This window comes from Neofelis nebulosa, chromosome 2 (genome assembly GCF_028018385.1).
Source record: "Neofelis nebulosa isolate mNeoNeb1 chromosome 2, mNeoNeb1.pri, whole genome shotgun sequence".
Taxonomy (NCBI): domain Eukaryota; kingdom Metazoa; phylum Chordata; class Mammalia; order Carnivora; family Felidae; genus Neofelis; species Neofelis nebulosa.
The window spans coordinates 128483211-128508852 of NC_080783.1; the positions used below are offsets into that span (position 1 = coordinate 128483211).

At 49.9% G+C, this 25642-nt stretch overlaps 2 protein-coding genes across 4 annotated transcripts; both read left to right on the top strand.

Moving 5' to 3' along the window:
- The first annotated feature begins 426 nt into the window (after positions 1–426).
- On the top strand, positions 427–13470 carry EPS8L3 (EPS8 like 3). Of its 3 annotated transcripts, none has more exons than XM_058716283.1 (19): positions 427–560; positions 2949–2998; positions 3150–3214; positions 4550–4708; positions 4997–5146; positions 5263–5318; positions 5722–5855; positions 5943–6058; positions 6320–6440; positions 6528–6589; positions 6845–6919; positions 7277–7425; positions 10514–10595; positions 10854–10888; positions 11399–11585; positions 11791–11910; positions 12208–12281; positions 12769–12901; positions 13164–13470. In XM_058716283.1, the coding sequence occupies exons 2-19, from the start codon at positions 2968–2970 to the stop codon at positions 13173–13175; spliced, it is 1761 nt and encodes a 586-aa protein (XP_058572266.1). In that variant the 5' UTR covers positions 427–560; positions 2949–2967; the 3' UTR covers positions 13176–13470. The 3 variants fall into 3 exon arrangements, with proteins under 3 accessions (XP_058572266.1, XP_058572267.1, XP_058572265.1); XM_058716282.1 differs by having other exon boundaries at positions 428–560; positions 2944–2998; XM_058716284.1 differs by lacking the exons at positions 12769–12901; positions 13164–13470 and adding an exon at positions 12621–12749 and having other exon boundaries at positions 2944–2998.
- Positions 13471–21746: 8276 nt separating this feature from the next.
- Positions 21747–24864, top strand: LOC131504242 (glutathione S-transferase Mu 3). Its single transcript, XM_058716296.1, has 8 exons — positions 21747–21875; positions 22271–22346; positions 22698–22762; positions 23463–23544; positions 23638–23738; positions 24065–24160; positions 24249–24359; positions 24666–24864. The coding sequence occupies exons 1-8, from the start codon at positions 21825–21827 to the stop codon at positions 24762–24764; spliced, it is 681 nt and encodes a 226-aa protein (XP_058572279.1). The 5' UTR covers positions 21747–21824; the 3' UTR covers positions 24765–24864.
- The last annotated feature ends 778 nt before the right edge of the window (positions 24865–25642 follow it).

The following is a 25642-nucleotide window of genomic DNA, read 5'->3' on the forward strand; positions in this document are numbered from 1 at the left end:
ACACCACCTGGGCACACGTGATCATGTATCCACACGGGCAGCACATGCGCACATACGTGCCAGTCCACAGCTTCTCTGGTGCCTGGGGTCCGTGTCCAGCCGCCTGTCCCCTGACCACAGAAGCCAGAACCCCCCGGGGCCAAGGGTGTCCTCTCCTTCTGGTCCCCGTCTTAGTGCCTGATGCCGACCTGGGGCCTCAGAGGAGGTACCCAAAAGGCAGAGGGAAGAGGAGGCCACCCCCTAACACCAGGGGCAAGCAGAGAAGGAAGCTGGGAAGCAGGGGTTTCTGACTAAGTTTGGCACAGCCACAGGTCCAGGCTTCCATGCTGAGTGGGTGGTGGCCTAGGAAGCCTCTACATCCACCAGAGTCCAAAGAGCACAGGTGTGGCTGCCTCATGGCCTCATCATCATAAGGCCCGCCTGCTCACCCAGGGCCCGCCTGGTCACAGGGCCTCTGTCTGTGGCCACAAGCAGAGAAGCCACTGCCCTCCCGGCACCAGCACCGGAACGTCAGCTCAGACACCAGCCCCCCCAGGGGGACAAGCCTCACTGGAACACAGGTAAGGGTCTGGCCTTCAGGAAGACCAGGGGTCTGCCCAGCTGCAGGGGATCCCAGGGAGGTGGGAACAACTTAGGGTCTTCCCAGGGCCAAGGTCTCCAGCCCATTCCCAGATGCAGCCCCGAAGAGCAAGCCCAAAAAAGGGCTGGGACTCAGCTGCCTGCTAGCTGGCTAGGAAGCAGAGCAGGGGGAGCCAGGGCTCCAGAAGCATCTCTGGGCTCCTCCTCTGTGACTTCTGTGATGTAGACACCCCTTCCCTGCTCTCAGCCCCTAAATTCAGGGGATACATAGGGAAAACTAGGCTGCCATAGTCCTACAGGCCAAAGCCAGTTGGCTCCCATCTCCTGTGGTCTGGGATCTTGGAGCTTCAGATGGTTCTCTGGACCTGCCCACAGGGACCCAGAGGGACCATCCTGGCATGGGGGGAGGGGAGCAGGGCAGCTGCTAACCATGGCCAAGCTCATTCTGTCTTCTTTCACTTCTGGATCTAGAAGCAGGAAGTATTCTAGGTGGGGGGAGTAAGGGGGTGGGGTAGACTGAGGAGGAGGAGCGGGCTTCTAGCACCCCTTATCCTTGGAGGGGGATGAGGTGCTCCCAAACAAGGAACACAGAGCCAGCCGCCTTCTCCACAATCCTTCAATTGTTTCTTAGCAACTGATTTGCCCATCACTTGAGTCATCTTATCAAATCCTCTGCTATTTTCATAAGAGTCCTCATAAACGGGTGTGGGCCGCTCTCTTGCACTTTGCCCAGGATATTTCAGGGTTTCTGCGCAGGCACACCATGTAGATACCTGGCATCCACAAACTTAATACCCCGTCCATGATGCGTACATGTGTCATTCAAATAGCACTCACCCTTGACCCACATGCTCAGTTAACTCCCACCCCACCCCACACATGCGCATGCCCTGCTTTTACCTTCATCCTATTTCAACATATTTGTATTCTAGAACCTCTCTGTGCCAGGAAGACACTGGAGAGAGAGTGGTAGCAAGACCAGTCTGTCCTCAGCAGGTCACAGCCCAATGACAGAGGCATACACAAACAATGAAAGCATGGGGTTTGCAGCCAGACAGGGCTGCGACAGGCTGTTCATTCTCCAGTAAAGACTCTCTGGTGACCTCAGGCCTGTAGGCCTGTTACCCCCCTTGAGCCTCAGAGTCCTCATCTGGTAAATGGAATAATAACGGTACCCACCTGGTGAGTTTGTTCTGAGGATTAAATGAATTGACGGAAGTGAAGTCGATAGAACAGGGCTTAACACACAGAGCCAAAGAAGTATAAGCGATGGTAGATGGGAATTAAATATGATGTTTGTGGGGCACCAGGGTGGCTCAGTTGGTTGAGCATCCGACTTCGGCTCAGGTCATGATCTCAAGGTTCATGAGTTTGAGTCCCGCATGGGGTTCTGTACTGACAGCTCAGAGCCTGGAGCCTGCTTCAGATTCTGTGTCTCCCTCTCTCTCTGCCCCTCCCCTGCTCACACTTTCTCTCTCTCTCTCTCAAAAATAAATAAACTTTTAAAAAATAATTTAAAAAATGATGTTTGTAAGGGGCATGGCACCAGGCTCGCCACCAGAGTGGCTGTCTTTGCCAGAGAGAAACAGACAAGGTCGGTGCGGCATCAGGAGGGTATTCTGGGCAGGGGAGAGTGTGGTGGTTGAGGGGGGTTTCACTGAGGAGGTGATCCTTGAGCTGGATTTAAAGGACTGGGTAGGGAGGGGCCCTGGACCAAGGGTTCAGCTAATAGAAAGGTGAAGAGACAGGAATCTTGATAAGACATTCAGAGAAATGCAAATCATTGACAAATCCTCCAAAGCCCCATCATAAACATGCCTACACATGTGCATGCAGACACACACACACACCCACCCACCCCCACACACACACACCCCTCCTAAGCGGGCCCACAGCTTAAGGAGTGACATTTGCAGAACTCGTCCAGGTTTGGACAAGAGGCTTGCTTTGGCAAGGAAGGCTGCCGCACCTGATGCTTTTCCTCCAGAAGCTAGGTGCACCCCATGGACCTGGCATCTTTCACATCCAGGCCCAAGGCAGGATATGTTCCCAGGTGCCTGTCCACCCAGCTTTCCTGAGCCCACAGGAACGAGCCTTACTGACCAAATGATGGGGAGCCAGGAGCCTGCCTTGGGGCCCCCGGGCCCAGCCAAGATAGGGCTCCTCAGAGAGTGGCATATCTGAAGATGATTCCAGAAAGGCCCCTGGAGCCAGAAGTTTCTGGCCTGGTTCTGGAGGCCCCGGGTCAGAGCCTGGCCCGAGCCTCAGGCCTGGGTGAGGGTTGAACTGCAAGAGCAGCCCTCCTACCCCATTCTGCCCTGGTAGCTCTCCTCCCCGGCCCTGATGGCTATCTCTTTGGTTCAGTGTAGACTTTAGGAGACATCGAACATGTCCCGGCCGAGCAGCAGAGCCATTTACCGTAAGCTCCCCCACCGGTCCCCTCTCCCCTTCCCCCCGCCCCAACCCACTGCCCTCGGGGGTCTCCCTCCCCTCGCTGACTACCCCCTGTAGTTGCATGTCTCCCCTGCCCTGTTCTTGTGTCTCCATCCCCTTGCTTTGCACCCCTGCAGTGCACCGGAAGGAGTACTCACAGAACCTCTCCACAGACCCCACCTGCCTGCAGCACAGGGTGGAGGTGAGTAACCCTGAGGAGCTGCTCTCTGCCCAGGATCTGGCCTGGTTGGAGGCAGAAATATGTGAGGACAGCGGTCCCTGCAAGGACTTGAACAGCCCACTGTCTCAGAGGAGAAATGTCTGGACTTGAGTTCCCAGGGCAGACACAAGCTACTTGGAGGCTGGCACGGAGGCTCTGGCCCCGCCTGGCCGGACAACTCTGGCGCTGTGAAATCTGGTTGCCCGAAGGCCTGTCAACACCGCAGGGAGAGCACGGGCTGGAAGGACGTGGTGGGGAGGAGCATATACCTGACCAGGTTGAAGTATCTGGGGTAGAAACAGCCCCCGGGCAGTGGCAAATTTAGGCTCTCCGGGAGAACAAGCAGAGAGGGGCACAGGGGCGGTGGTCTGGAGGCTCACAGGGCAGAAGAGGTGGGGCTCCCTCAGCCAGCTGGGCTGGGGCCAGGAGTCCTGGGCTTCATGGCAGAGGTGGGGGCTGGGAACGGGCTCCATTTAGGCCTGGCAGGTGAGAGCAAGAGGAGACATGTCCAGGATGCCAGGCGTTTGCTCATGAGGTCAGGGACCCCTGAACATGCAGGCAGCGTGAACTCATGGAGAGGCACTGGGGACTGGGCAGAGAGCAGGGCAGGGGGATCAGGCAGACAGCCACCCCCTAACAAGGGCCTGGGGGCAAGGACAAGGGGTGGCATTTGGATGGGAGAAGGCAGAGGTCTCCTCAAGGAAGGAGAATAACGGCAAAAACGTGATCAGAGCAGCCGTGGGCAAGGCTCTGAGTGGAGACAGATGACTATGGACCTTACCAGGCAAGAATCAGGGAGGGGGCTCCCATCCCTGGGAAGGGATGGACTAGCAGAGGTGGGAAAAGCATTCTGGGTACAGGGAACAGCATGAGAAATGTCAGAGAGGCAGGAATGCTAGGTCAGTGAAGAGAAGGACCAGGCTACGATGGTGGATTCCCAACTGGGGCCAAGGAAGGCAGGGACGGAATCTGAAGGTCCTATATTCCACTCAGAGGAGTGCAGACTTTATTTGTTGGCTCTTTGGAACCCATATCTACCACCATCCAGCCCCTTCAACTGGCCTGGACTGTTAATGGTCATGACTGTCCTTCCTCCAGACTCTGAAACACTTTCATGCAGCTCATCAGACCCTGACTTGGGGGCCCTATCCTAGCCCAACCTAGCCCTCCCACTGACCCTTGAAGGCTTCTATATGGGGATGGCCTGGGGCATCCCTTACAAGGAGGGATGTCTTCCTCCTCTGCTGCTTTTCCACCACCCCACCCCTGCCTACTACAACCTGTGAGCCCCCTCTCCAAACCTCTTTTCCCCCTCAGCACCTGATGACATGTAAGCTGGGGACTCAGAAAGTCCAAGAGCCCAAGGATGCCCTGAAGAAACTGCAGGAGGTGGATGCTCAGGGCCGGGTGTGGAGTCAGGACTTGTTCCTGCAGGTCAGAGATGGCTGGCTCCAGCTGCTGGACATTGAGACAAAGGTCAGCCCTCCCACTGTCCTCTGCAATGGATCATAGCTACCATAGATTGTAGAAAAGCAAGCACCAGGCACGGACTTCACCCTTCCGTGCCCCAAAAAGCAGCCAACTGTCCCCATATACAATATACACCCAGGCCTAGGAGGAGATGGGGGACAGAGGCACAGGGGTCAGGGAAGATGACACACCTGCCCCAGGCCACTAGGAGAGCTGAGGCAACCCAGGTTAGGAGTTTCCAGGAGCCACCATGGCTCTCAGGGGCCTCACAGCCCAACTCTCTGTCCGGCCCAGGAGGAGCTGGACTCTTACTGCCTGGACAGCATCCAGGCCATGGATGTGGCGCTCAACACTTGCTCCTTCAACTCCGTCCTGTCCATCACAGTACGGGAGTCGGGCTTGCCAGGCACCAGCACTCTGCTCTTCCAGTGCCAGGAAGTGGGGGTGAGTGACCAGGGGTAGGACTGGGGAGAGAGTGGGTATAGGGTCCATTGACCATCACTCTCCCCCTGACACTCCCCACACACATACATAGCCTGCCTGACTGCTGCTTCCTCCAGGCAGAGCAACTGAGGACCAGCCTGCAGAAGGCCCTGGAGGACGACCAACAGCAAAAGTAGGCAGTCTCTGTCCCGGTCCCCATCAGGACCTCAGGACTTGGGCCTGGGAGGGCCAGGCCCCGGCCCCACATCTGGGGGAGCCCAGAGGCCTGTGGCCCAACCAACCTGGGCCTGGAACTGGGAAGGGACCAGGCTGGGACTTGCCAATGGGCATAGGGCAGAGGCTAAGGCCAGGACCAGGGAATACTGAAGACTGTCCCTGGAGACTGACATGGGACCGAGAGGACCTGGAGGGCAGGCAGATGAGGCAGGGTGGAGTCCTGATGGAGACCAGGGAGCAGGGCAGGTGGGGCTCCTGGAGAGAGGTGGTAAAACCCCTCAGTCCTGGGGCAGAAATATAAACAGATCCTCTGTCCCAAGAACCCCATCAAAACTGTGTCCCAATCATGTGCTCACCAGACCCCAGTCTGGAGCCCCAGGCCAAAACAGATGGAGGGGGCCTCCTCCGGAAAGACCGTTCCCTAAGGAGCAGTTACCCCCTCCGGAGCAAGGGCCCTCTCCAGAACAGCCCTACTGGATGACCCCAGAGCACAGTAAGTCTGGGGCATGAGGGCAGATGTAAAGGAAGGTTTGGAACAAAGATCAAAGAGCCTCTGGGCCATGGTCCCCTTATATTGCAGACATGCCACCATCCCCAAGGTCCCTGCCACGCCACTCCAGTGCCCGAGAACCAAGCACCTTCACTCTGCCTCCTCCAAGCCAGTCCCCATCCCCCGAGAACCCAGAGAGGGATGAGGTAATTATAGATTGTCTTGGGTTTGCTGAGGCTTTCTGGGCCTGGCCCAAAGGAAGACATCAACCCTTCCCCTGCGCCCAGGAGGCCAGGTGCCAGGATGGCCAAGGAAGGGCTAGGGCTGAGGAGGGATAGGGAGGTTTGGTCAGACCCTGGACTGGGCCTCAGGCTCCTGTTGGAGGTGGGGAGGGGTTGGGAGCAGGGTTGGGCGTTCCAGGATGGGCCCAACTGCCCATTCAAGGGCATGGGTTGTTTGGGGTCCAGGAGATACTAAGCCACATCCTTGGAGACATCGAGCTGTTTGTGAGAATGCTGAAGGAGGCCCAGGCAAAGAACAGTCATAAGAAGAAGAGACTGGGGAAGAAAAAGGGCAAGGATCAGTGGGGTGAGTGCTGAGGGCTAGGGGAGAAGGGTGGGGGGTGTGGTCCTGGGATCATCTACAACCCACCACCCTTTCCCCCATCCCCTTTAGGGATGACACAGGCACAGTACATTGACTGCTTCCAGAAAGTCAAGTACAGCTTCAACCTCCTGGTATGTGGCTCCTCACAAGTTCCACAGCCCTCCCCTTGCCCCATGCCAGCAGCGCCCTCCTCTCTGGTCTTGTAGATGCCCCAAATCCTTTCCTTCTCTAACTTCACCCCTTAGAACCTCCCCCTCCTCCTCATGGGGCTCCTTTGGAGCGTGCCAGGCTCCCAACCGAAGCTCTGAACAATTATGGGGCCCTGTGGTCCTGGTAAAGGTAGGGAAGGATGACGGGTAGTAGCACATAACGCCCTGTGTCCCCAGGGGAAGCTGGCCATCTGGCTGCCGGAGAAGAATGCCCCTGAGTTCGTGCACATCCTCTTCCAACTTCTACACTTCGTGAGTTTGGGGATGATAGGGTGATAAAGAGAGACAGCCTCCATTAAGATGGAGCAGAGGCCACGGTGGAAGGCAGGGGGGCAGAGGGAGGCTGTGGGGTCTGCACCTTGCCCACCACAATACAACCTCTTCATTGGTTCCAAGATACCATCCTGGCTGTGTGCAGAACCCCTCAACAAACTAGATGGGCTGGGGTCGGAGCCGGGGGCACCAGGGATCCAAGAGACACAGGAAAGAGCAGGAGGCCTGAGGCTATGCAGCACTGCAAGGGTGGGAAGCCAGGGATTCCAGGCCCTTCCACTCCTCCTTAGCCGTGGGGGAGCCTGGGCTTCCTGACACCTTCCATTTCTCCCCTAGGTCCTGGCCCAGTGCTCGGAGCCCGGCCTGGCCACCCAAGTGATTTCACCCCTCCTCACCCCCAAAGCCATCGACCTGCTAGAGTCCTGCCTAAGCCCACATGAGAGTGACTTCTGGAAGGGTCTGGGTGTGGCCTGGACTACCAGCCGGTGAGTGAGGACCAGGCCTGAACTGAATCGGGGTGAGGAGCATGGGGGCATCAGGCACGACACTGGAGATGGCAGGCTCTACATTGTCACAAACCAGAAATATCCCAAAACAAATTCAGGGGGGACCCAACATGGAGTTCCCAACTTTTTATTAGACTAACTATAAACAATTAAAAAAACCCAAAACCTACCACTCACCGTCACCCACCACTGAAGGAGAAAAGAACAATGCTTCCCAAGAAAGCAGAGCTGGCAAACTTCTATTATCTTAGGGTGCCTGGGTTCAGTCAGTTAAGTGTCCCACTTTGGCTCAGGTCATGATCCCGAGGTTCGTGGGTTCAAGCTTCATGTCGGGGTCCACACTGGAGCCTGCTTTGGATCCTCTGTCTCCTTCTCTCTCTGCCCCTCCCCCTGCCCCACTCACGCTCACTCTCTCAAAAATAAACGTTAGAAAAAAAACTTCAGGGGCACCCGGGTGGCTCAGTTGGTTAAGCGTCTGACTTCAGCTCAGGTCATGATCTCACAGTCTGTGAGTTTGAGCCCTGAGTCAGGCTCTGTGCTGACAGCTCAGAGCCTGGCGCCTACTTTGGATTCTGTGTCTCCCTCTCTCTCCGCTCTCCTCAACTCACGCTCTCTCTCTCTCTTTCACTCTCTCAAAAACAAACATTTAAAAAAAAAAAAAAAAAAACTTGTAAAAAAAAAAACACCTCAAAAATTAACAACATAATAAAGTAAAATATTTTCTCATTTTTGCCAAGGACAAAGTGGAAACTGTCTCAATCCAGCCAGAACTTAAGAATTACTGACATAAGAGATGCAAATGTAACATCAATAGGCCTGGCAACCAACAGGCCAAGGGGGTGAGAGAGAAAGAGAGATTCCACACTGGTATTACTGTGAGATGGGCAGTGAGCTAATCAGGCCACGGCAATGAGAGAGCCATGGGGAGTGAGCAGGAGGTGAAACCAGCTGGGATACGCTGAGCCGAGGCGTCAGTGAAACATTCACCAGACACAGGGTGGCCCGGTCCTCAAGAGAGAGGTCCCAGCTGGCTTGTGGGTTTAAGTCAGCACAGAAGTGACAGCTGGAGCCCTCTAGAGACCAGCACTCCAGAGGGAGCCCAGGGAGCTCCCTTAAATCAGTGAGGCCTGCCAGAGCCCATGAGAGAAATAGAGACACTTCCATGTGTTGGTGGCCAAAGAGGTCAAGGAGGCAAAGAGAAATGCCAGGGAGTTAAAAGGAGAAACAAAAGAGCAGAGGCATGAAAACCAAGAGAGAAGAGGGTTTGAGAAAGAGAGAGAGGCGTCAACCAGGAAACGAGCCAGCTGTGCTAGTGAGTCTCTTGCCAAATGTGGAGGGTTCTTTTCATTTCAGCCTCATTAGAAGAATTTTTTGTCCAGTCCATCTAAAGACATGAATTATGGCCCAAGGTAACTTATTTACCTTATTGTGGTAGAATATGCATTAGATAAAATTTACCATTTTAAAGTGGATGACTTGATAGCTTTAGGTACCTTCTCAGTGTTGTGCAACCATCACCACTATCCATTTCCAGAACTCTCCCATCACGCCAAACAACTCTGTACCTGTTCCTCCCTCTCCCCAGCACCTGGTAACTTTTATTCTCCTTTCTGTCTCTGTTTCATTTTTAAATATAAAGTGAAGTCAAATGTGCCCTAAAATGTTCTCCAATTTCTTAAAATGACCACAAATCAGTGAATGAGTGAAGTGAAAAACAAGCACAAAAAAGAGACTAACCAAAAGGATGTAAAAACCCTCAGAAGAGTTGAATTTGGACAAATTATATTTAGGTGACTTGATTTTAGGCAAACTGACCAGAAGTTATAAATAACACTAAATGGGGTGGTAATCTGGAAGGAGGGAGACCACACAAGGCCAGTATTGGGCAGGGCATAAAGAAAATGTGGGCAGGGCATAAAGTTACATTCTTAGAAAAGAGAAGGTCATAGAATGACTGCCAAAAAGGAGTATTAGCAGGGTCAAGGGAAGACTTGAGCATGTTTTTAGGGTAAAGAAAAGGAACCAACTAAAAAGATTCATAAGAGGAAATGGGGGCGCCTGGGTGGCTCGGTCTGTTAAGCGTCCGACTTCGGCTTAGGTCCTGATCTCACAGCTCATGGGTTCGAGCCCCACATCAGGCTCTGTACTGATAGTGCGGAGCCTGCTTGAGATTCTCTCTCTCCCTCGCTCTGTGCTCCTCCCTCTCTCTCTCCCTCTCTCTCTCTCTCTCTCTCTCTCAAAATAAATAAACATTAAAAAAAAGATTCAGAAGAGGGAATGATTTATTTGTTCCCACTGAGTAGATATTTATGAGCTCTTTCCAATGTGCTGCCCACTGTACTCAGGATAGAGCTCTCAAGGAGCTCTCTGGAGTAAGAAACACAGGCACGTGGGACGTGTGTGTAACACAGTGGGAGAGGAGCAGTAACCCGGGCTATTCCAAGAGGAAATGATCACTTCTGCCCCTATGAGGAAGGGAGGGAACTTCCGCAAGCTGAGTGGGGAATTCCCCGGGACAGGCAGGTGGAGAAGACTCTTAGCAGCGCGAGCCTGCCCTTCCTGCAGTGGGTGCGGGGGTGGGGGTGGGGGTGGGGTGGCAGGGGGCTGGGAGGCAAGTAGCAGCCCCCACCCTACATTAACCACAGCAGCTCCTGTGACTGCAAGGTGAAGTCCCACACACTAGTTAGCTGAACAGAAAGAGATCTGATGCCAAGAAATGAAAAACAGGTTAGAAAAACACTGCCTGAGGACCTGAGGGGGTCTTCCAGCCCTAACAGTCTTCGGTTCCACCCCTTTGATCCACATCCCAAGTCAGTGCCATAAAGTGCCTAGTGTGTTCTTCTGGAGTTGATGTATCTGCACTTCACAGGCAGAGGTGAGGCTGGCCTACAGATACTCACACGGTGGGATGCGTTCAGCTTAACTGTGTGCCCCTGTGTGGGTGTCTGGGGCCTTTCATCTGTGCACATGGACCATGACCTCCCTTACCTAGAAGATCCGGCCATCTCCTCCCTCTCCACATCCAACAGCCTGGCACGGAGTGGACTCAGCATTGTTCTCTCCCCAGGGCCAACTGGACAGGCAGTGAACCCCTGCCCTATCAACCCACATTCTATGATGGTTGGCAGCTTCCAGAACACTCCAACCAGGTAAGGGGAGCTTAGCAAAGAGTCCTGCTCAAAGCCCTGATCTCTGGCTACTTTCTGCCCATTCGGTCCAAACCACGGTCACATGACAACTAAGTGGTAGGTGGGGCCACGTGGGTACCCAGATCTGTGTGGTGGACAGGCAGGGGAGCGGATATGGGACAGGTTTGTGTGTGAGTGGGTCTGTGGTCTGATACCCCAGCTCCCCACCGCCATGTTGGCTGACTGCCTGCTCCTGCTCTCTCTGTTCTTTGCCTACAGGCCCCCTCAGGATACCAGGACTCTACTTCCCTCCGGTATGCCCTGGACTTAGTCAGGACTGTATGATTCTGGGGAGGGAGGGATGGGACTGACCCTGTGGATCTGTGGATTCTACATCTCAGAGACCATCTGGGCTCTCTTTTAGCCAGACATGCGTGTGTACAGCACATCCCTCCCCTACCTCGGGTGAAAAAGCAGTTTTTTTACCTTCCCAGACTCCAATCCTTCTCATGATACTGTCCACACATGCCTCTGATTTCCCAGAGCTCAGAGATAAAGCGCTCAGAGGAGAGCTCAGACATAGAAAAGTCCACTCCTAGAAGAGTCTTCAGAAATCAGAGACATTTCAGACCCCTCCTGCCTGCAGAAGCCCCCACCCTAAGCCCCACCTTACACTGACCGGCCACTACACCTCTGTGGCAGCCGAAAAGTCACCACCAGACTCCAGGCAGGAGATATCTGGGTCTCTGGGGCTGGGACAGGGACTCAGTCTCTGAGGCTCCATTCTCCAGCCATCCTGACTCTGCGTGTGGTTGCGGGGGAAGCCCCGCGTTAGGGAGCACCTACTTTGCTCAAGAGGAGATACACCACCATGGCCCTCAGCCCGGGGACCCCAACCATGTGCCCTCCAGCCCCAGACTTGCCAAGCCAGCCCTGAAAATGCAAGTTCTCTATGAGTTTGAAGCTAGGAACCCACAGGAACTGACTGTGGCCCAGGGAGAGGTGCTGGAGGTGAGACAGGGGCTTGAGCCTAGAAAAGAAGATGGTGGTTGGTGGGAGCCATAGGGGTTGGTGGTCCAGGTGTGGGGCTGCTGGGGCGGGTGGCCTAGATAGGGAGAAGGAGGGTGAGGAAGGGCAGGAAGGAAGAAACCTTTGTGGGGGTGTGGGGGTGGACAGAAGCTCGGGTGACTGAGGAGTTAGGGGTGATTCTTGGCAGGTTCTGGACCAGAGCAAGCGGTGGTGGCTGGTGAAGAATGAGAAGGGACAGAGTGGCTACATTCCCAGCAACATCCTAGAGCCTCAACATTCGGGGTCCCAGAGCCAGCCGCCTTCTCGGGTACTACCCAACCTAGACTATCCAGATGCTCTAAGTCAGAGGTGGGGGGGCAGGAAGGATTCAATGACAAGCGGAGGAGATAGCCCTGGTGTGATTTAATCAGTAGTGTCAGAGGTTTCTTGTGTGCCAAGTTTATCATGGGGCCAGAGCAGAGATCAAGCCTTGTCCCCACCAGACAAGCAAACCATGAAACGGGATGAGTGATCCAATAGGAGTCAAGAGAAGGGGCCCAGATGATGGGGTTTGTGGGTAGAAATGAGACGAGATGGCCTCTCATCTCATCTCCCCTGATTCTAGGCTCCAATGCTTCGACTTAGCTCAACACCTGAGGAAGTCACAGCCTGGCTGCAGGCAGAGAACTTCTCCACCATGTAAGTGCCTAGCCCCACAGGGTGTGTTGGGAGAACCTTCGTAAAGGACTCAGATAATAACCAAGGAAGCCTGGAGACCCCGAATATACACGGCGCAGTGCTACCTCTGCTGAGTTAAAGAGAGCAGAAGAATGGGCGTGCCCATGCCCTTCTAGAGCACTGAGTGAGGAGCCTCCGCCTCGGGGAAGGCAGCAGGACCAGAGGGAACTCAGGAAGAAACTCAACCACCAGCCACCCCTTCCCACCACAAAATTCTCTTCCAGGGCATTTCTCTGTTCAAACCCAGGAGTTCTGACACTGGTTTAAGCTGACATGCGTATCTTACTCCTTCACCTCCAGGCACCCTGCTCCATGAGTCCTCCTGTAACCCCAGCCTCCAAGCCCACACAGCTCCTCATACGATACTCCAAAATATACCAAGCCCCAAGTACTCGGGCCCGAGTCCTCCTGCTCTACCAATGACAGCTTCTGCTGTTCTTGTTCCCAGCACGGTGAGGAGCCTCAGGTTCCTGAGAGGGAACCAGCTGCTTCACATGAGACCTGGGGAGCTTCAGATGCTGTGTCCACAGGAGGCCCCACGAGTCCTGGCGCGGTTGGAAGCTGTTAAAAGGATGCTGGGGGTGAGGACAGCCGGGGGCCCTGACCCCCGCGGGAAATGCGGGATGCTCCCTGGGTGGGAACGAGAGTGCCAGGTGGACAAGCCTGCGGGCCCAGCCCCGGGCTGGAACTGAGTGTGGCAGGTACCGGGCGCAGGGGATATTCACCCAGAGGCTCGACTCCACCCGCTCAGGCATGCCGCAAGGCTCCAAGCCGGTTGATGGCATGAGCTCTGGGGGTCCCTCACCTGGCAGTGGCCTCACCTTGGTTGTCTCCTGTCCTCAGATGAGCCATTAGGCACCAACCCAAACACCTCTAACACCAAGACCCTCCCACAAGCAAGATGGCAGAACTGATTCTTTGCGGAGCCCTGAGAAATCCACTCTGAGGTCTCCAGTTTGCGGTGAACCCCACACCCCAGCTCACACAGCAAAGAGGATGAGCAAGCCCGGAGGTTGAGACAAACGGTTCCCCTTCTCGCTGTGTTGAGGGACCCCCCTCTCCCCCAGTTACCACCTATTTATTGTATCTCTTTCCTAAGCCTGGAGCACTAATGCCAGATTTGTCAGGTCTCCGTTCAGCACCCCCCCCCTCCCCCAATAAAAGCATCTTTGAGCTTCGTATGTTCCTCCCTGAAGCTTCTTCTGGGCCTGATGGGGGCCCAAGGCAGGGAGGCGGGGAGAGGTGGGACACCGGGCATGAAACAGCAGCAGCCCCACACCAATTCCTGGGCCGGACTGTCTGAATTGAGTGAGAATCGCACTGCAAACCTGGAGCCGAGAGAATTTGGGAATTATGGCCCAAGCTCTCCTTACCCTTTCTAAAACAAACTCCAAAATCAGGAAGGCTATGCTCACTATCTTTACCCTTCTGTGTACACTGCTCCCAGTAGATCCCCAGGCACCCAGGAGAGCTGGGGCACCACACTGCACAGGAGCAAAGGGTACTCGGGCTGACAGCGGTAGGTTCGGGTCACAGTCGTGGGTGATCCAGAGAAGCACGGCAGTGGTTTCAGGCTCTACTTGGCAACTGCCTCTTTTAATGCGACTGCTGCCCCCTCCTGTTGGGTGAGCCAACCTTGAGCTCCCTGCCCCACTTGCCTCTTTAGTGGCAGAGCACAGGGAACATTGGCCTGGAAGGTGAAAGTCCACCAAATGGCTGTTTGAACTATAGCAACTCACTGCCTGGGTCCCTGTTTTCTCAAAGGTTCAGTAAAGAGTGTGGACTGTTTGTTGGTGGCTTCCAATATTTAGTACACATGGCCTTTTTAAATCTCATAGCTGTCTTGGACTCTTCTCCCTACCTAACAGAGGTTATACTTTTATTGATTTAGTTAACAGTAAGTCTACAAAGATGTGCCTATGGGTCAACAGCCTTGGAGGGTTAAGATGTGCCCTTAAGTCTCTCTTTTGTCTGAGCCCCACATTTTACCCTATTTTTAAAATTTCTATACAGATTCCTAGGGCTCCCCATTAGAGATTCTGTTTCAGTGGGCCTGAGGTGGGCCCAGGAATCTGCACTTTTTAAATGTTTATTTATTTTGAGAGAGAGAGAGTGGGGGAAGGGCAGAGAGAAAGGAGGACAGAGGATCTGAAGCAGACTTTGCTGACAGCAGAGAGCCTATTGTGGGTCATGAACCCACAAACCAGGGGATCATGACCTGAGCTGAAGTTGGACACTTATCCAACTGAGCTGCCCAGGTGCTCCAGATTACCCTATTTCCAGAAGGCCTATGTCAGTCCCTCAAGTTCCTAGCCTCCGAAAATCACCTCTTAGCTGGTAACACTGAATAGGGAAGCAAAAGCTTTCCTTCACAAAAGAGAATACAGGGAGTCTGACTGCCAAGGGCCAAAGTTAACCAGAAAGTTAGTTTCTTGGAATGGGCAGAGGGAGATATTAAACCATGGCCCTCTGGGGCTTCAAAGAGCTGAAGGAATCCTAGATGGAGGGAATGATTTCAGGACCAGGAAAAAAAAAAGGTGTTTTAGCACAGGGCTCCCCAGATGTCCCAGCAAAGACTGAGGTGAGGTGAGGGGCTGTTTGGACACCCAAGCACAGGGGGACCGGCACAAGTCTCGCTAGTAGGCAGACCTAGGTGTGAATCCCCGGCCCCCCATGAGAAATTAGGCTTAGAAAGGCAACTTAACCTCTCCAAGCATTATCTTCTATAAAATGGGCATAAAACCTATTTCACAAAATTGTTGTGAAGCTTTCATTGGAATAAATTAGCCAACCTGTATGAAATACCTAGACTCTTGCCTGGCATATCATAGGTGTTCAAACCATGTTCGTTAGGTCAGGTTAATTTGTGACTGGCCTTTTGTGACCTTGGAAGAGGAATCCAGGCATGTTAACTCATGTGTCCCTATGTGTTTGCACTTCTTTCCCTCTTCCTTTTAGTGATGTGTCCTTACAAAAGCCCCAACCTTGGGGCACCTGTGTGGCTCAATTGATTGAGAGTCTGACTCTTGATTTTGGCTCAGATCCTGATCTCATGGTTTGTGAGTTCGAGCCCCACATCAGGCTCTGTGCTGACAGTGTGGAGCCTGCTTGGGATTCTCTCTCTCTGCCCCTCCCCCACTCGTGTGTGTGTGTGTGTGTGTGTGTGTGTGTGTGTGTGTGCGCGCGCACACACACACACACACACACTCTCTCTTTCTCTCAAAAAAAAAAAAAAAAAAGTCCCAATGTTGGTTCAGCAAACTAAGGGAGACATGTGATTTCCTACACCCACATTAGGGGGCTGGGGCTCAGTGTCCTGAGAGGCCATGGCCAGAAACCTTCCAAGTAGCTGCCTCCCCACCACCCTCCACAATAGCAATTCCCTGGTGGCCAGAGTCTCAGTCGCTCTGTGGGCGAAAAATGAACAAGCCTTTTATAATTGAAAAAAAAAAAAAAAAAAGGAAGACGGTTTCATTGCAGCCTAAGTGAGGAGCACAGCTGCCTGGGACACACAATCTTCCCAAAGAAGAGACTGCCCCATGAGAAGGAATGTTTAATACAGGGTTATATATAGTTTTTCTGTTACATCAAGAGTTACAAAGCATCATGATGAAGCACATTGCAGAAAATCACAAACTTTATCTTAATGCTTTTAGTATGTGCAAGGTTGCAGGCTTCTGAAGTATGGGAACAGAACTTAGGGAGATTTTTACCCTTTAGTTTGACATATTTCAGGCTATTTGCTAACAAAGCAGACATACAATGTGTGCTCAGGGCAGACAGAGCCCATGCTTTGAAGTTTGGTGAAGTCATTCTGACCTTGGTAAAATAGAGCTTCCCTGGGAGCCTAGGAGCAGGGCCCCAACCATTGTAAGTTGAAAATTTCCTTTACTACTTCCCCTTTTGATCAATATTCTTTCCTCCGAAAGCATTGATGATCAACCTAATTTCCAGGGTGCCTGGCTGGTCTGCCCTGGGTCCATCAAGTATCTCGTCGCTAGGTGTGAATACATATGTAGTTTTTACGTACAATTCTTCATGGGGAGGAATCTATTGTAACATAAATAATGGGAAACTTAAAAGTGATATATGTTCTCTATTAGGTCTAAATAATAAGCAAACATGCTACATGTGCTTGGCTTAGATTGTCTAGTTTTACAGTTGATATAACAGTTATAACAAAGATATGTGGACAGTAAAAGAATTCCAATAAGTAGAATCTGAAGAAACCAATGTCATGTTGGAACAGACTTAGAAGAAAAAAATCCAAAGAATCCTTTACATGCATTTTGATAAAAGGGTAGGGAAATTTATGAGTATTTATGAGGAAAGATAAAGCATGTGCAAGAAGCAAACATAACATATATTCCCACGTTTCTTTGGAGTGGTGACTTAACCTCAGAAGAAGGCAAAATTCAGTCCCTGACATCAGGTTTTCGTAGGGTAAAGAAAAGGGGCTACGGGCATGCTCCGAGAGCTTGTATAACTTGGATGGGGTCTTAGGCTCATTGTCTCCAGTAAGGAACGCAAGGCCTTGCTGGTTCATAGGCTGAAACCATAGCAATTGACCTTGAGTCCAGGCTTCTGCAGAGAAAGCTAGTGAGTTTGTTAGTGGGGTCTCAAAGACATAATAGGTGATTAAGGGGAAACAGTTGTCTGAAAAACAAGTTTTAAACTTTTTGTTAGTTTTAACTTCATTAACCCTATGGGGCACAGTTTCAATTCTTGAGTTATGATCATTCCTTAATCTTGAAGAATTACAACAATAACCATTTTGTCCACGTCTTTATTTCTTTTAGGTGAGGTAGGTTTGGGGTAAAGAGCAGTTTTTACGAATCTTAGCTCTAACATGCCTATGTGCTAGGCTAAGCAGAAGTTTTTAATTTAAAGGTCAGAGCAGCAGGGGAAATAGAAGCAACATGAGTCAGACATGCTAAGTTTTTTTTTTTTTTTTCTGTTATAATTTCCCATTGTCAATTCTTCATTCCATTTCTATGGAACCTGGGTGGAGGTCCATCCTCCATAACTGCTTCAAGCCAAATTAGGACGCAGTAGGGTCTTTGCAATGTAAAGAACTGATGTGTGCAGGACTCAATTTTTGGTCCCTTGTGCTAATGGAGGAGAACTATCTGAGAATTTGGATATATTCCCACATAGATTAGTACTATGTGACATCATTAATTTTATCCCCAAGTATATTTTAAAGAAAAGTAGCAGTATAGTTAAACCCATCATTCCCTCTAAAATTGATCTATATCAACGGGTATCCAAGGGAATAAATCAGTAAACCAGCCCCAGCCACCTTGGAAAGGGAAGTGGGGTGGTCAAGGGCTTCTTATAGCCAAGTGGCTTGCTGCCCAATTTTACCTACATGGATTTTTATTTCCCAAGAGGGGCTCATACAGGTGCAGCAAGTGATGTTAGCCATCATATAGACTCTGCCTTAGCAAGCAGTCAAGCAATCAATAAGAGGCATTTTTATGGAAACAAAAGAAAAACACAGGTTAATGGTTGGAGCAAATTATAAACCTAGTGTCTGAGTCTCAAGTGCTACCAGTGAGATTTTCAGATGTCAGGCTGGAAGCATCCTCAGATGGAGCGGAAATCGGGCAGCAAAAACTAGATGGGTTTTTCTGAATCGTAATTCAAATGTCTCTGGTGATCCCAGGCACAAAGATAGTCTACACACGAGTTTTGTGGCAATTTCTCTGAAGCTGACCTCAAGTTGTCTAGCATCTGTTTTTAGGGCTTTAGGGCAAAAGGGCAGTTTTAGTTAAGAGAATGGAAGATTGGAGAACTTAGTTTGGAGAGCCATAGCAAGATATTTGAGGAAACCAGAAGAATTTAGGATCTAGTCTAATTTATAATAAACAGTATTAAAATCTATTATCTATAAATATGTATTCTTGAAACATATATTCTTCCTATACTCACCCTCATTCTTTTTTAAAAACATTTTTTTAATGTTTATTTATTTTTGAGAGAGAGAGAGAGAGAGAGAGAGAGAGAGAGAGAGAGAGAGAATCCAAAGCAGACTCTAGGCTCTGAGCTGTCAGCACAGAGCCCAATGTGGGGCTTGAACTCTTGAACTGTGAGATCATGACCTGAGCCAAAGTTGGACGCTTAACGGACTGAGCCACCCAGGCGCCTCTAATCACCCTCATTCTTAAAGATAGCCAAACCAAGACTAATTGGTTTGTAAAACAAGTCCAGTCTTAACAAACTTGGCCTAATTATTTGCATATGCTCAACAAGAACAGTAACTGACCATACAGATTCTTTAAAACTTGCTTTACTGGAACTTTTTATAAGGAGTCTCTAGTTTAAACTTTAAATACCCTCTTGAGACCAGAAGCCAATCTAAATACTTGCCATCAAACTTGCCTGTAACCTCTAGATTTGGGTGAATTCCTCTTCTCAAGGTCCCCAAAATATCCTGAGGTTCTTGGACCTGCCAGGAAGTGACATTCTTTCCTTACAAGTAAGGCTGCTGGGAACTCCACAAAGAAGGATATCAGGCCAACATTTCCAAGGGGGCTCTATTAGCTTCACAAAGTCAACCTTAATTCCTTAAAACTCTCTGGTCATATCTGACTCTATGCATGTCTTTTTCAAATATGACATTCCAGTCAAAGCCTTGATAATATCACCAATGTTTCTAATGGTGTCCTGTTACAAGGAGAACATATTTTTATTGAATTAATGCAAGTAATTATAATTGCCATGAAAGAAAGTATACTGATTGAGAGTTTCTGAATTTCCGAGGGTTCAGGTAGGGAGAAGAGTTAAATGCCTCAATTTCTTCACAAAGGAATATTTTATCATACTTCTGTAGATCATAGATATCTTAAAAGAAAGCTTCCTCAACCTGAAAAAGCAAACATTAGAGACCCAACAATATTTTAAGTAAGAGTCATTAAAAACTATAACCCTCTTTCTCAATCCATTTATCTCCATGTTATCAACTCTTTTTGAATGCAGCTTTTTCTATTCTAGAAATTTTTATTCAGCCTAGTTTTATGATCTTAAAGGTATATCAAATACTTGTATTTCTCAAAAAGTTCCTTTTATGAGTCTCCTTGAAGATGAAACACATTTGGCAAGAGCATCAGAACAATAACTATAAATGACAAAAGACTAAACATGGACACGGTTAAAAATCTGATATGAGAGTTCATTATAATATAGCCAGCAAGGAAATCTGGTTATTTCTGTGACACACAGCATTTCAAGAATCATAATATCAAGCAATGACCTTACAACAGGACATATTAAAACTTTAGGAATTTCATATATTTTCTTTTTTTTTAAGTTTATTTATTTATTTGTGGCGGGGGGGGGGGCGGGGAGGGGAGCACAGGGAAGGGGCAGAGAGAGAGGGAGAGAGAGAGAATCCCAAGGAGGCTCAGTGCTGTCAGCACAGAGCCCGACACGGGGCTTCATCTCACAAACCATGAGATCATGACCTGAACCAAAACCAAGAGTAGGACGTTCAACTGACTGAGCCATCCAGGTGCTCCTCATGTATTTTCTAGAACAGTTCTAGCATTTATCCATACAATACAGCCTAAGGCTTATTATTTGTTTCACAATACTTTCTGAGTAACTTAACATACCAAATGAACAAGCTTAGTTAGTCAAAAAGACTATTTAGGATTTGAATTTCTGGGAATTTTGTTTAAAAAAAACCTCAGAATGTTTTAAAGCTTGTGTCTACATGGGGTCATAGACTGTTACAAAACTTAATATTTAATTACTGTTTAACCAAAGTGGCCATAAGAGATTTTATGGAAGGTTGTATAGCTATCAGCAAAACCTGGCTCCTTTAATATTGAGAAGATTTAGCTTTTTAAAATAACCAAACACCTGATAGAAACAAATATGGAAACCTTGTTTTTCTGGGCAAATAACAAAGAGGAAAAACCTTGTTTATAATTTCTTATCAAGAGCACACTCATAATCCAAGAAATTCTTGTCTTTTTTTTTAACAGAAAGAAAAGCAAATTTTAATTTTATATCAGTGTACTTTAAAAATTCCTTTATTCCTGACCACACATAAAATTTTTTTCAAGGATTCCCCTTCCCAAACTTTCTATAACTTTCTTTCTTATTTAGGTTTTGTCCTAAAATTTCCCTCTCTAAATAACCAGTCTCCTTTCAGGACAAAATTATTTTCTCAGATGCTGCTTCTAGGCTTTCAGTCATCTGAAGAAAGCATCATGTGGCCCAAAGGAGAAAGTACCCCTTCTCTTCGGAGCTGAATGGTTCAGTCTCTCATATTTCTAGCCAGAAAATTTATTCAAGCCTTACGTTAATAATATCAGTATAATGCCAAATTAAAACAACCAACCCATCAACTTCCCCCTCTGGGTTATTCCCACCTAGAGAACATTACCAGTAACCTTTGACAGCTTGAATAAAAGTCAGAATCTTCAACTCAAATTGAGGAGGTCTGGATATCAGAACTCACCACATAGATCTGTCACGTGCTGAGAAGTCAGAGGCGCACAAAGGGCCCATGTTGGTACCGAGCACCAAGTTCTCAATGACACCCCGGATGTTGTCAGGTAAGTTGCTCTGATATCCTGCCGACTATGCCAAGAACTGTCCATGAAAAATGAACAACCTTTTAGAATTACTAAATAAAAAAATAATAAAAAATTTTAAAAAGGAAGAAAGTTTTATTCAAGCCCAAGGGAAGACAGCTGCCCAGAACACACAATCCTCACAAAGAGAGTGTCCCATGAGAAGGAATGTTTAATACAGGGTTATATATGGTTTTTTGTTACATCAAGAGTTACAAATCATCATGATGAAGCACATTGCCAAAAATCACAAACTTTGTCTTATGCTTTTAGTATGTCAAGGTTGCAGGCTTCGGAGGTATGAGAACAGAACTTAGGGAGGTTTTTATTCTTATCTTTGAAATATTTCTTTTGGGTTATTTACTAATGAAGTAGATGTGCAATGTGTGGTCAGGGTAGAAATAGAGCCCACACTTTGAAGTCTGGTGAAGTCATTCTGACCTTGGTGAAAGTAGAGCTGCCCTGAGAGCCCAGGAGCAGAGCCCACACACATTAAAAGTTGAATATTTCCTTGATCACCTCTTGGGGTTTGTTCACCTCCTCTACCTCCCCACCCACCCACTGCTGCTGGAGAAATAGGACATGAAACTCACTCTCCAGGACTAACCAGGGCCCTCACCGCTTGCGTTGTTGCTCCTCCAGCCCTGACCGGCACTATTAGCCAAGTGAGAGCAACTCCACCGCGGGGGAGCGCAGAGCCCCAAACCCAACAGCCACCTCCGCTGCCCAGCCTCCAAACCCAGAAAGTGTAGAGGGTGCACGGCGCGCGCGCGGCTTGCGGACACTCGCTGGGGGGAAGGGCGACGGGTGGGGGCGGAGCCAGAGCGCTGGCGTTGGCTCCGCCTACTTACGTGGGCTATAAAGCCCCGTGCGTTCGCAGTTTACCGCCAGTCCGCGAAGGCACGGGGGAAACCTCATCATGTCGTTGTCCGAGTCGACCATGGTTCTGGGTTACTGGGACATTCGCGGGGTGAGTGCGGTCTCGACCGCAGAGCCACTAGGTCAGGGAGACGGTCGTGGAGGCGGCCGGGGGCTCAGGGTCAGAGGCCTCTGAGAAAAGGGGTCTACTCAGGGCCCCCGCGTCTCTCTCCACGGAGCAGCCTGCCCCAGCCGAGCTCCAGGACCACGGGGGCCGACCCCATCCCGCCTCTGGGATCGCGGGCCCGGAGAGGGCCGAGGATACCAAGCTGCCTTGGCCCATCTCGGGGCGGGCGGGTGGGGGAGAAGGTGGTGGACGTGCCGCTTAACTACCGCCTGGGCAGGTTGCACGGCCTCCACAGCCTTGGAAGGGGCAGTTGGCGTGCGGGGGTTGTAGTCAAGTGGGCGCCGCGCAGGCGCTGACCGGGGAGGGGCTTTCTCCCTCAGCTGGCGCACGCCATCCGCATGCTCCTGGAGTTCACGGATACATCCTATGAGGAGAAACGGTACACGTGCGGGGAAGGTAATGCAGCTCCGGGTGTCCGTGCGCCCCAGCGCTAAGCCACTGGCCCTCCAGTTGTCCCTGTCTTCCTGTGTCCAGAGGGTGGCATCACAGCTGAGTCGGCTGGGACGTCTGCCCCAGTCCCCCTGGAGCGCCCCGCTATGTCCTGGTGGGGAGAGATGGAAACATCCTTTATCTGGAGCTGGGGGTCCTCCTTCTGCCATGGTCCCGCTGCGTCTGAACAGAGACGTAAATAGTTAACCTTGAGGGCCTGGGAACGTGAGGTATTAGGATCAAGTTATTTCCTTAGACCTTCCCACACTCCTCAGGCAGGATGTTAAGGAGGTTGGGTTCCACTTCATTCTCTTACAGCTCCCGACTATGATAAAAGCCAGTGGCTGGACGTGAAATTCAAGCTCGACTTGGACTTTCCTAATGTAGGTGGCTTTAGGAGAAAGGGTGGCAGAAGGGAAGGCTGTCAAGTATATCCTTGCTTCTTTCCTCTCTGGTCTAGGGGGACCTAGAAAAGGGGCCCTTAACCGGCATACAATAAAAAGAATTCAAGGGTGCCTGAACTTGGAGAAAAAAATTACATTTTCATTTCCACTGACCACTGACTAAAGGTTAACAATTCCTTCTTTTGTGAATATAGACAATAAGTGACACTGGTTATTAGCCATGGCCGTGACCTTGTCACTAGCAGAAATTGGGTATTTCCATATTCTATTACACATGTGGCAGATACTGTACCTAAATATTATTTGTAGGCATCATACTTTGAAATTATGATAGTTACACCTGCTTGTTATTTAATGCATTAATTACTATAATTTTGTTTCTTTAATGCCTTATAAATTGTGAAAATAAATATAATTTGCTTTATGCATTTAAAAATCTTATTCTGAGAAAGGGTCCATGGAATGCATATATACATACACACACACAGAGAGATTAAGAATCCCGGCCTAGACTCAAGTGGGGACCCAACTGCTATTTTCTACTTCTTGGCTTCTTCCTCCTGACACAGCATCTTGTCTCTACTGTTCATGCCCCTACAAGTCTCATCTTCCCCAGGAGAGAGAGGCAGGGAGGCAAGAGAGAGTTGGTTGTTCACCTGACGTGTCCTTTTCCTTGCAGCTGCCCTACCTCGTGGACGGTAAGAACAAGATCACCCAGAGCAATGCCATCTTGCGCTACATAGCTCGCAAGCACAATATGTGTGAGTGGGGTAGGGCTGGTGAGGGAGACCAGGCTGGTGGTTCTCCTGAAGGTGGACAATTCCAAGGGTGGTTTCTGGTCCTTTGGCCTACAGGTGGCGATACAGAAGAAGAAAAGATTCGAGTGGACATCATGGAGAACCAAATAATGGATTTCCGCATGCAGCTGGTTCGACTGTGCTACAGCTCCGACCTTGTGAGTTTCCTTAGCAGGCAGGCATCGAGGAAAAGGCCCATTTAGAAACCCAAGCATTAATTCTGTTCCATTCTGGTACTTCTGCTTTCCCACCAACCCAGTCCGTCAGAATGGGAAACAGAGCTCATTTATTGTAAGGGCCGGGGGGGAGGGGGGGGTTCATTTGTCATATAACTCTGGTGTTGGCCCCTCTTCCTTTCTGTCCTGCCATCCCTACTGAAGGCAGTAAAAGGAAGGCACCTGGAGAAGGGGGCCACTAAATGTCCATCACTGGCCTGTGCCCTGACTATTGACAACTATTCTCTCTCTCTTTCCCTCCCTTCCAGGAAACACTGAAGCCTCAGTACTTGGAACAGCTACCTGGACAACTGAAACAATTCTCCTTGTTCCTGGGGAAATTCTCATGGTTTGCAGGGGAAAAGGTAGGAAGAAAGGAAAGGGAGAAGATGCCTTTCTATCTCCCCAGTGTTAATGAACTCTCCAGAACTGACCATCTTATTGTTTCTCTAGCTCACTTTTGTGGATTTCCTCACCTATGATGTCTTGGATCAGAACCGTATGTTTGAGCCCAAGTGCCTGGATGAATTTCCAAACTTGAAGGCTTTCATGTGCCGTTTTGAGGTGATGCTCCCTGTACCTTTCCCTTACAAAAACACTCACAAGCTCCCCTGGTCCCCACAGGACCCCACTGTCATAGATTCTTAACACCAGCGTTTGCATAAAGGGATCAATGGTTGGACACTTCTAAACCTTCCAAGTCTTGGGAAGGGCCTGGCTTCTACACCCTAAAGGCACTGTCTACATGAAATGGCAGCCAGGGAAGGGAAGGATGGTGTGGGGCAGGCAGTGTGTGAATGTCACTGTTCTGGAATGGGTCTGTTGGACTGGATTAGAGTCTTTATCAGGTTTGGCATGCTTTTCCTTCAGGCTTTGGAGAAGATCGCTAACTACATACAGTCTGACTGCGTCATGAAGATGCCCATCAACAACAAGATGGCCCAATGGGGCAACAAGAGAATATGCTGAGCAGGAGGCGAACTTGCACTGCTTGTTTTGTTCCATCCTGCCCCTCGGAGGCCTGTACTGTCTCTTCTCTGCTCTTTTCAATAAATAGCATTTAGACTGATGGTGTCTAGCTGCATTTCTCTTGGGAGTAAAGGCCAGAGGGGAGTAAGGATATGTGGAGCATTTCCAAGATGTGAATCCAATCACTGCCATACTGACAACACCCTGTACCCCGACTGTGTTCAAAGCTACGGGTTCTTGCCCAAGCCTTGAGAGCAAGCACCAGAAACAAAGCTCAGATTGCACAGTTGTAGAGAACAGGTGTGTTAAATGGGACTGGAGTCCCTGTGAAGATGTGGTGTAGATACCAAGCGAAACTCTATGATGGTACCGTGGACTTCATGGAACTGGAGTTCAGAAGCAGACCCTTATATGTGGGAATGTAGTGTGATAAAGACAGAACTTCAAACTGGTGGGTTAACCAATAAATAGGATTGGGGCAATTACTTGCCAATTAGAAATAATAGAGGGGTGCCTGGGTTGCTCAGTTAAGCGTTTGACTCTTGATTTCAGCTCAGGTCGTGATCTCGTGGGTCATGAGTTCAAGCACAACTCGGCTCTGTGCTGACACTGGGAAACCTGGTTAGGATTCTCTCTCTCTCTCTCTCTCTCTCTCTCTCTCTCTCTCTCTCCCTCTCCCTTTCTCTCTCTGCCCCTCCCCTGCACTCACTCTCTCTCTTTCTCATAAATAAACATTAAAAAAAAAATAGAACCCTACCTCCCACCATTCCCTAAGACAAACTCCTATGACTACAACCTAAGGCTCAACACTAAACACCAAGCTGTAGAAGTATTGACGAAAATGTAAGAATATTTATGATCTTAGGATAGGTTTCTCT

Bases quoted from the DNA above. Each gene is read 5' to 3' on its own strand.
- EPS8L3 (XM_058716283.1), top strand. From the start codon at position 2,968: ATGTCCCGGCCGAGCAGCAGAGCCATTTACC. The intron at 5,319-5,721 runs GTAGGCAGTCTC...TGTGCTCACCAG, and splicing joins GAGGACGACCAACAGCAAAA to ACCCCAGTCTGGAGCCCCAG. The intron at 11,911-12,207 runs GTACTACCCAAC...CCCTGATTCTAG, and splicing joins AGAGCCAGCCGCCTTCTCGG to GCTCCAATGCTTCGACTTAG.
- LOC131504242 (XM_058716296.1), top strand. From the start codon at position 21,825: ATGTCGTTGTCCGAGTCGACCATGGTTCTGGGTTACTGGGACATTCGC. The intron at 21,876-22,270 runs GTGAGTGCGGTC...TTTCTCCCTCAG, and splicing joins GTTACTGGGACATTCGCGGG to CTGGCGCACGCCATCCGCAT. The intron at 24,360-24,665 runs GTGATGCTCCCT...CTTTTCCTTCAG, and splicing joins CTTTCATGTGCCGTTTTGAG to GCTTTGGAGAAGATCGCTAA.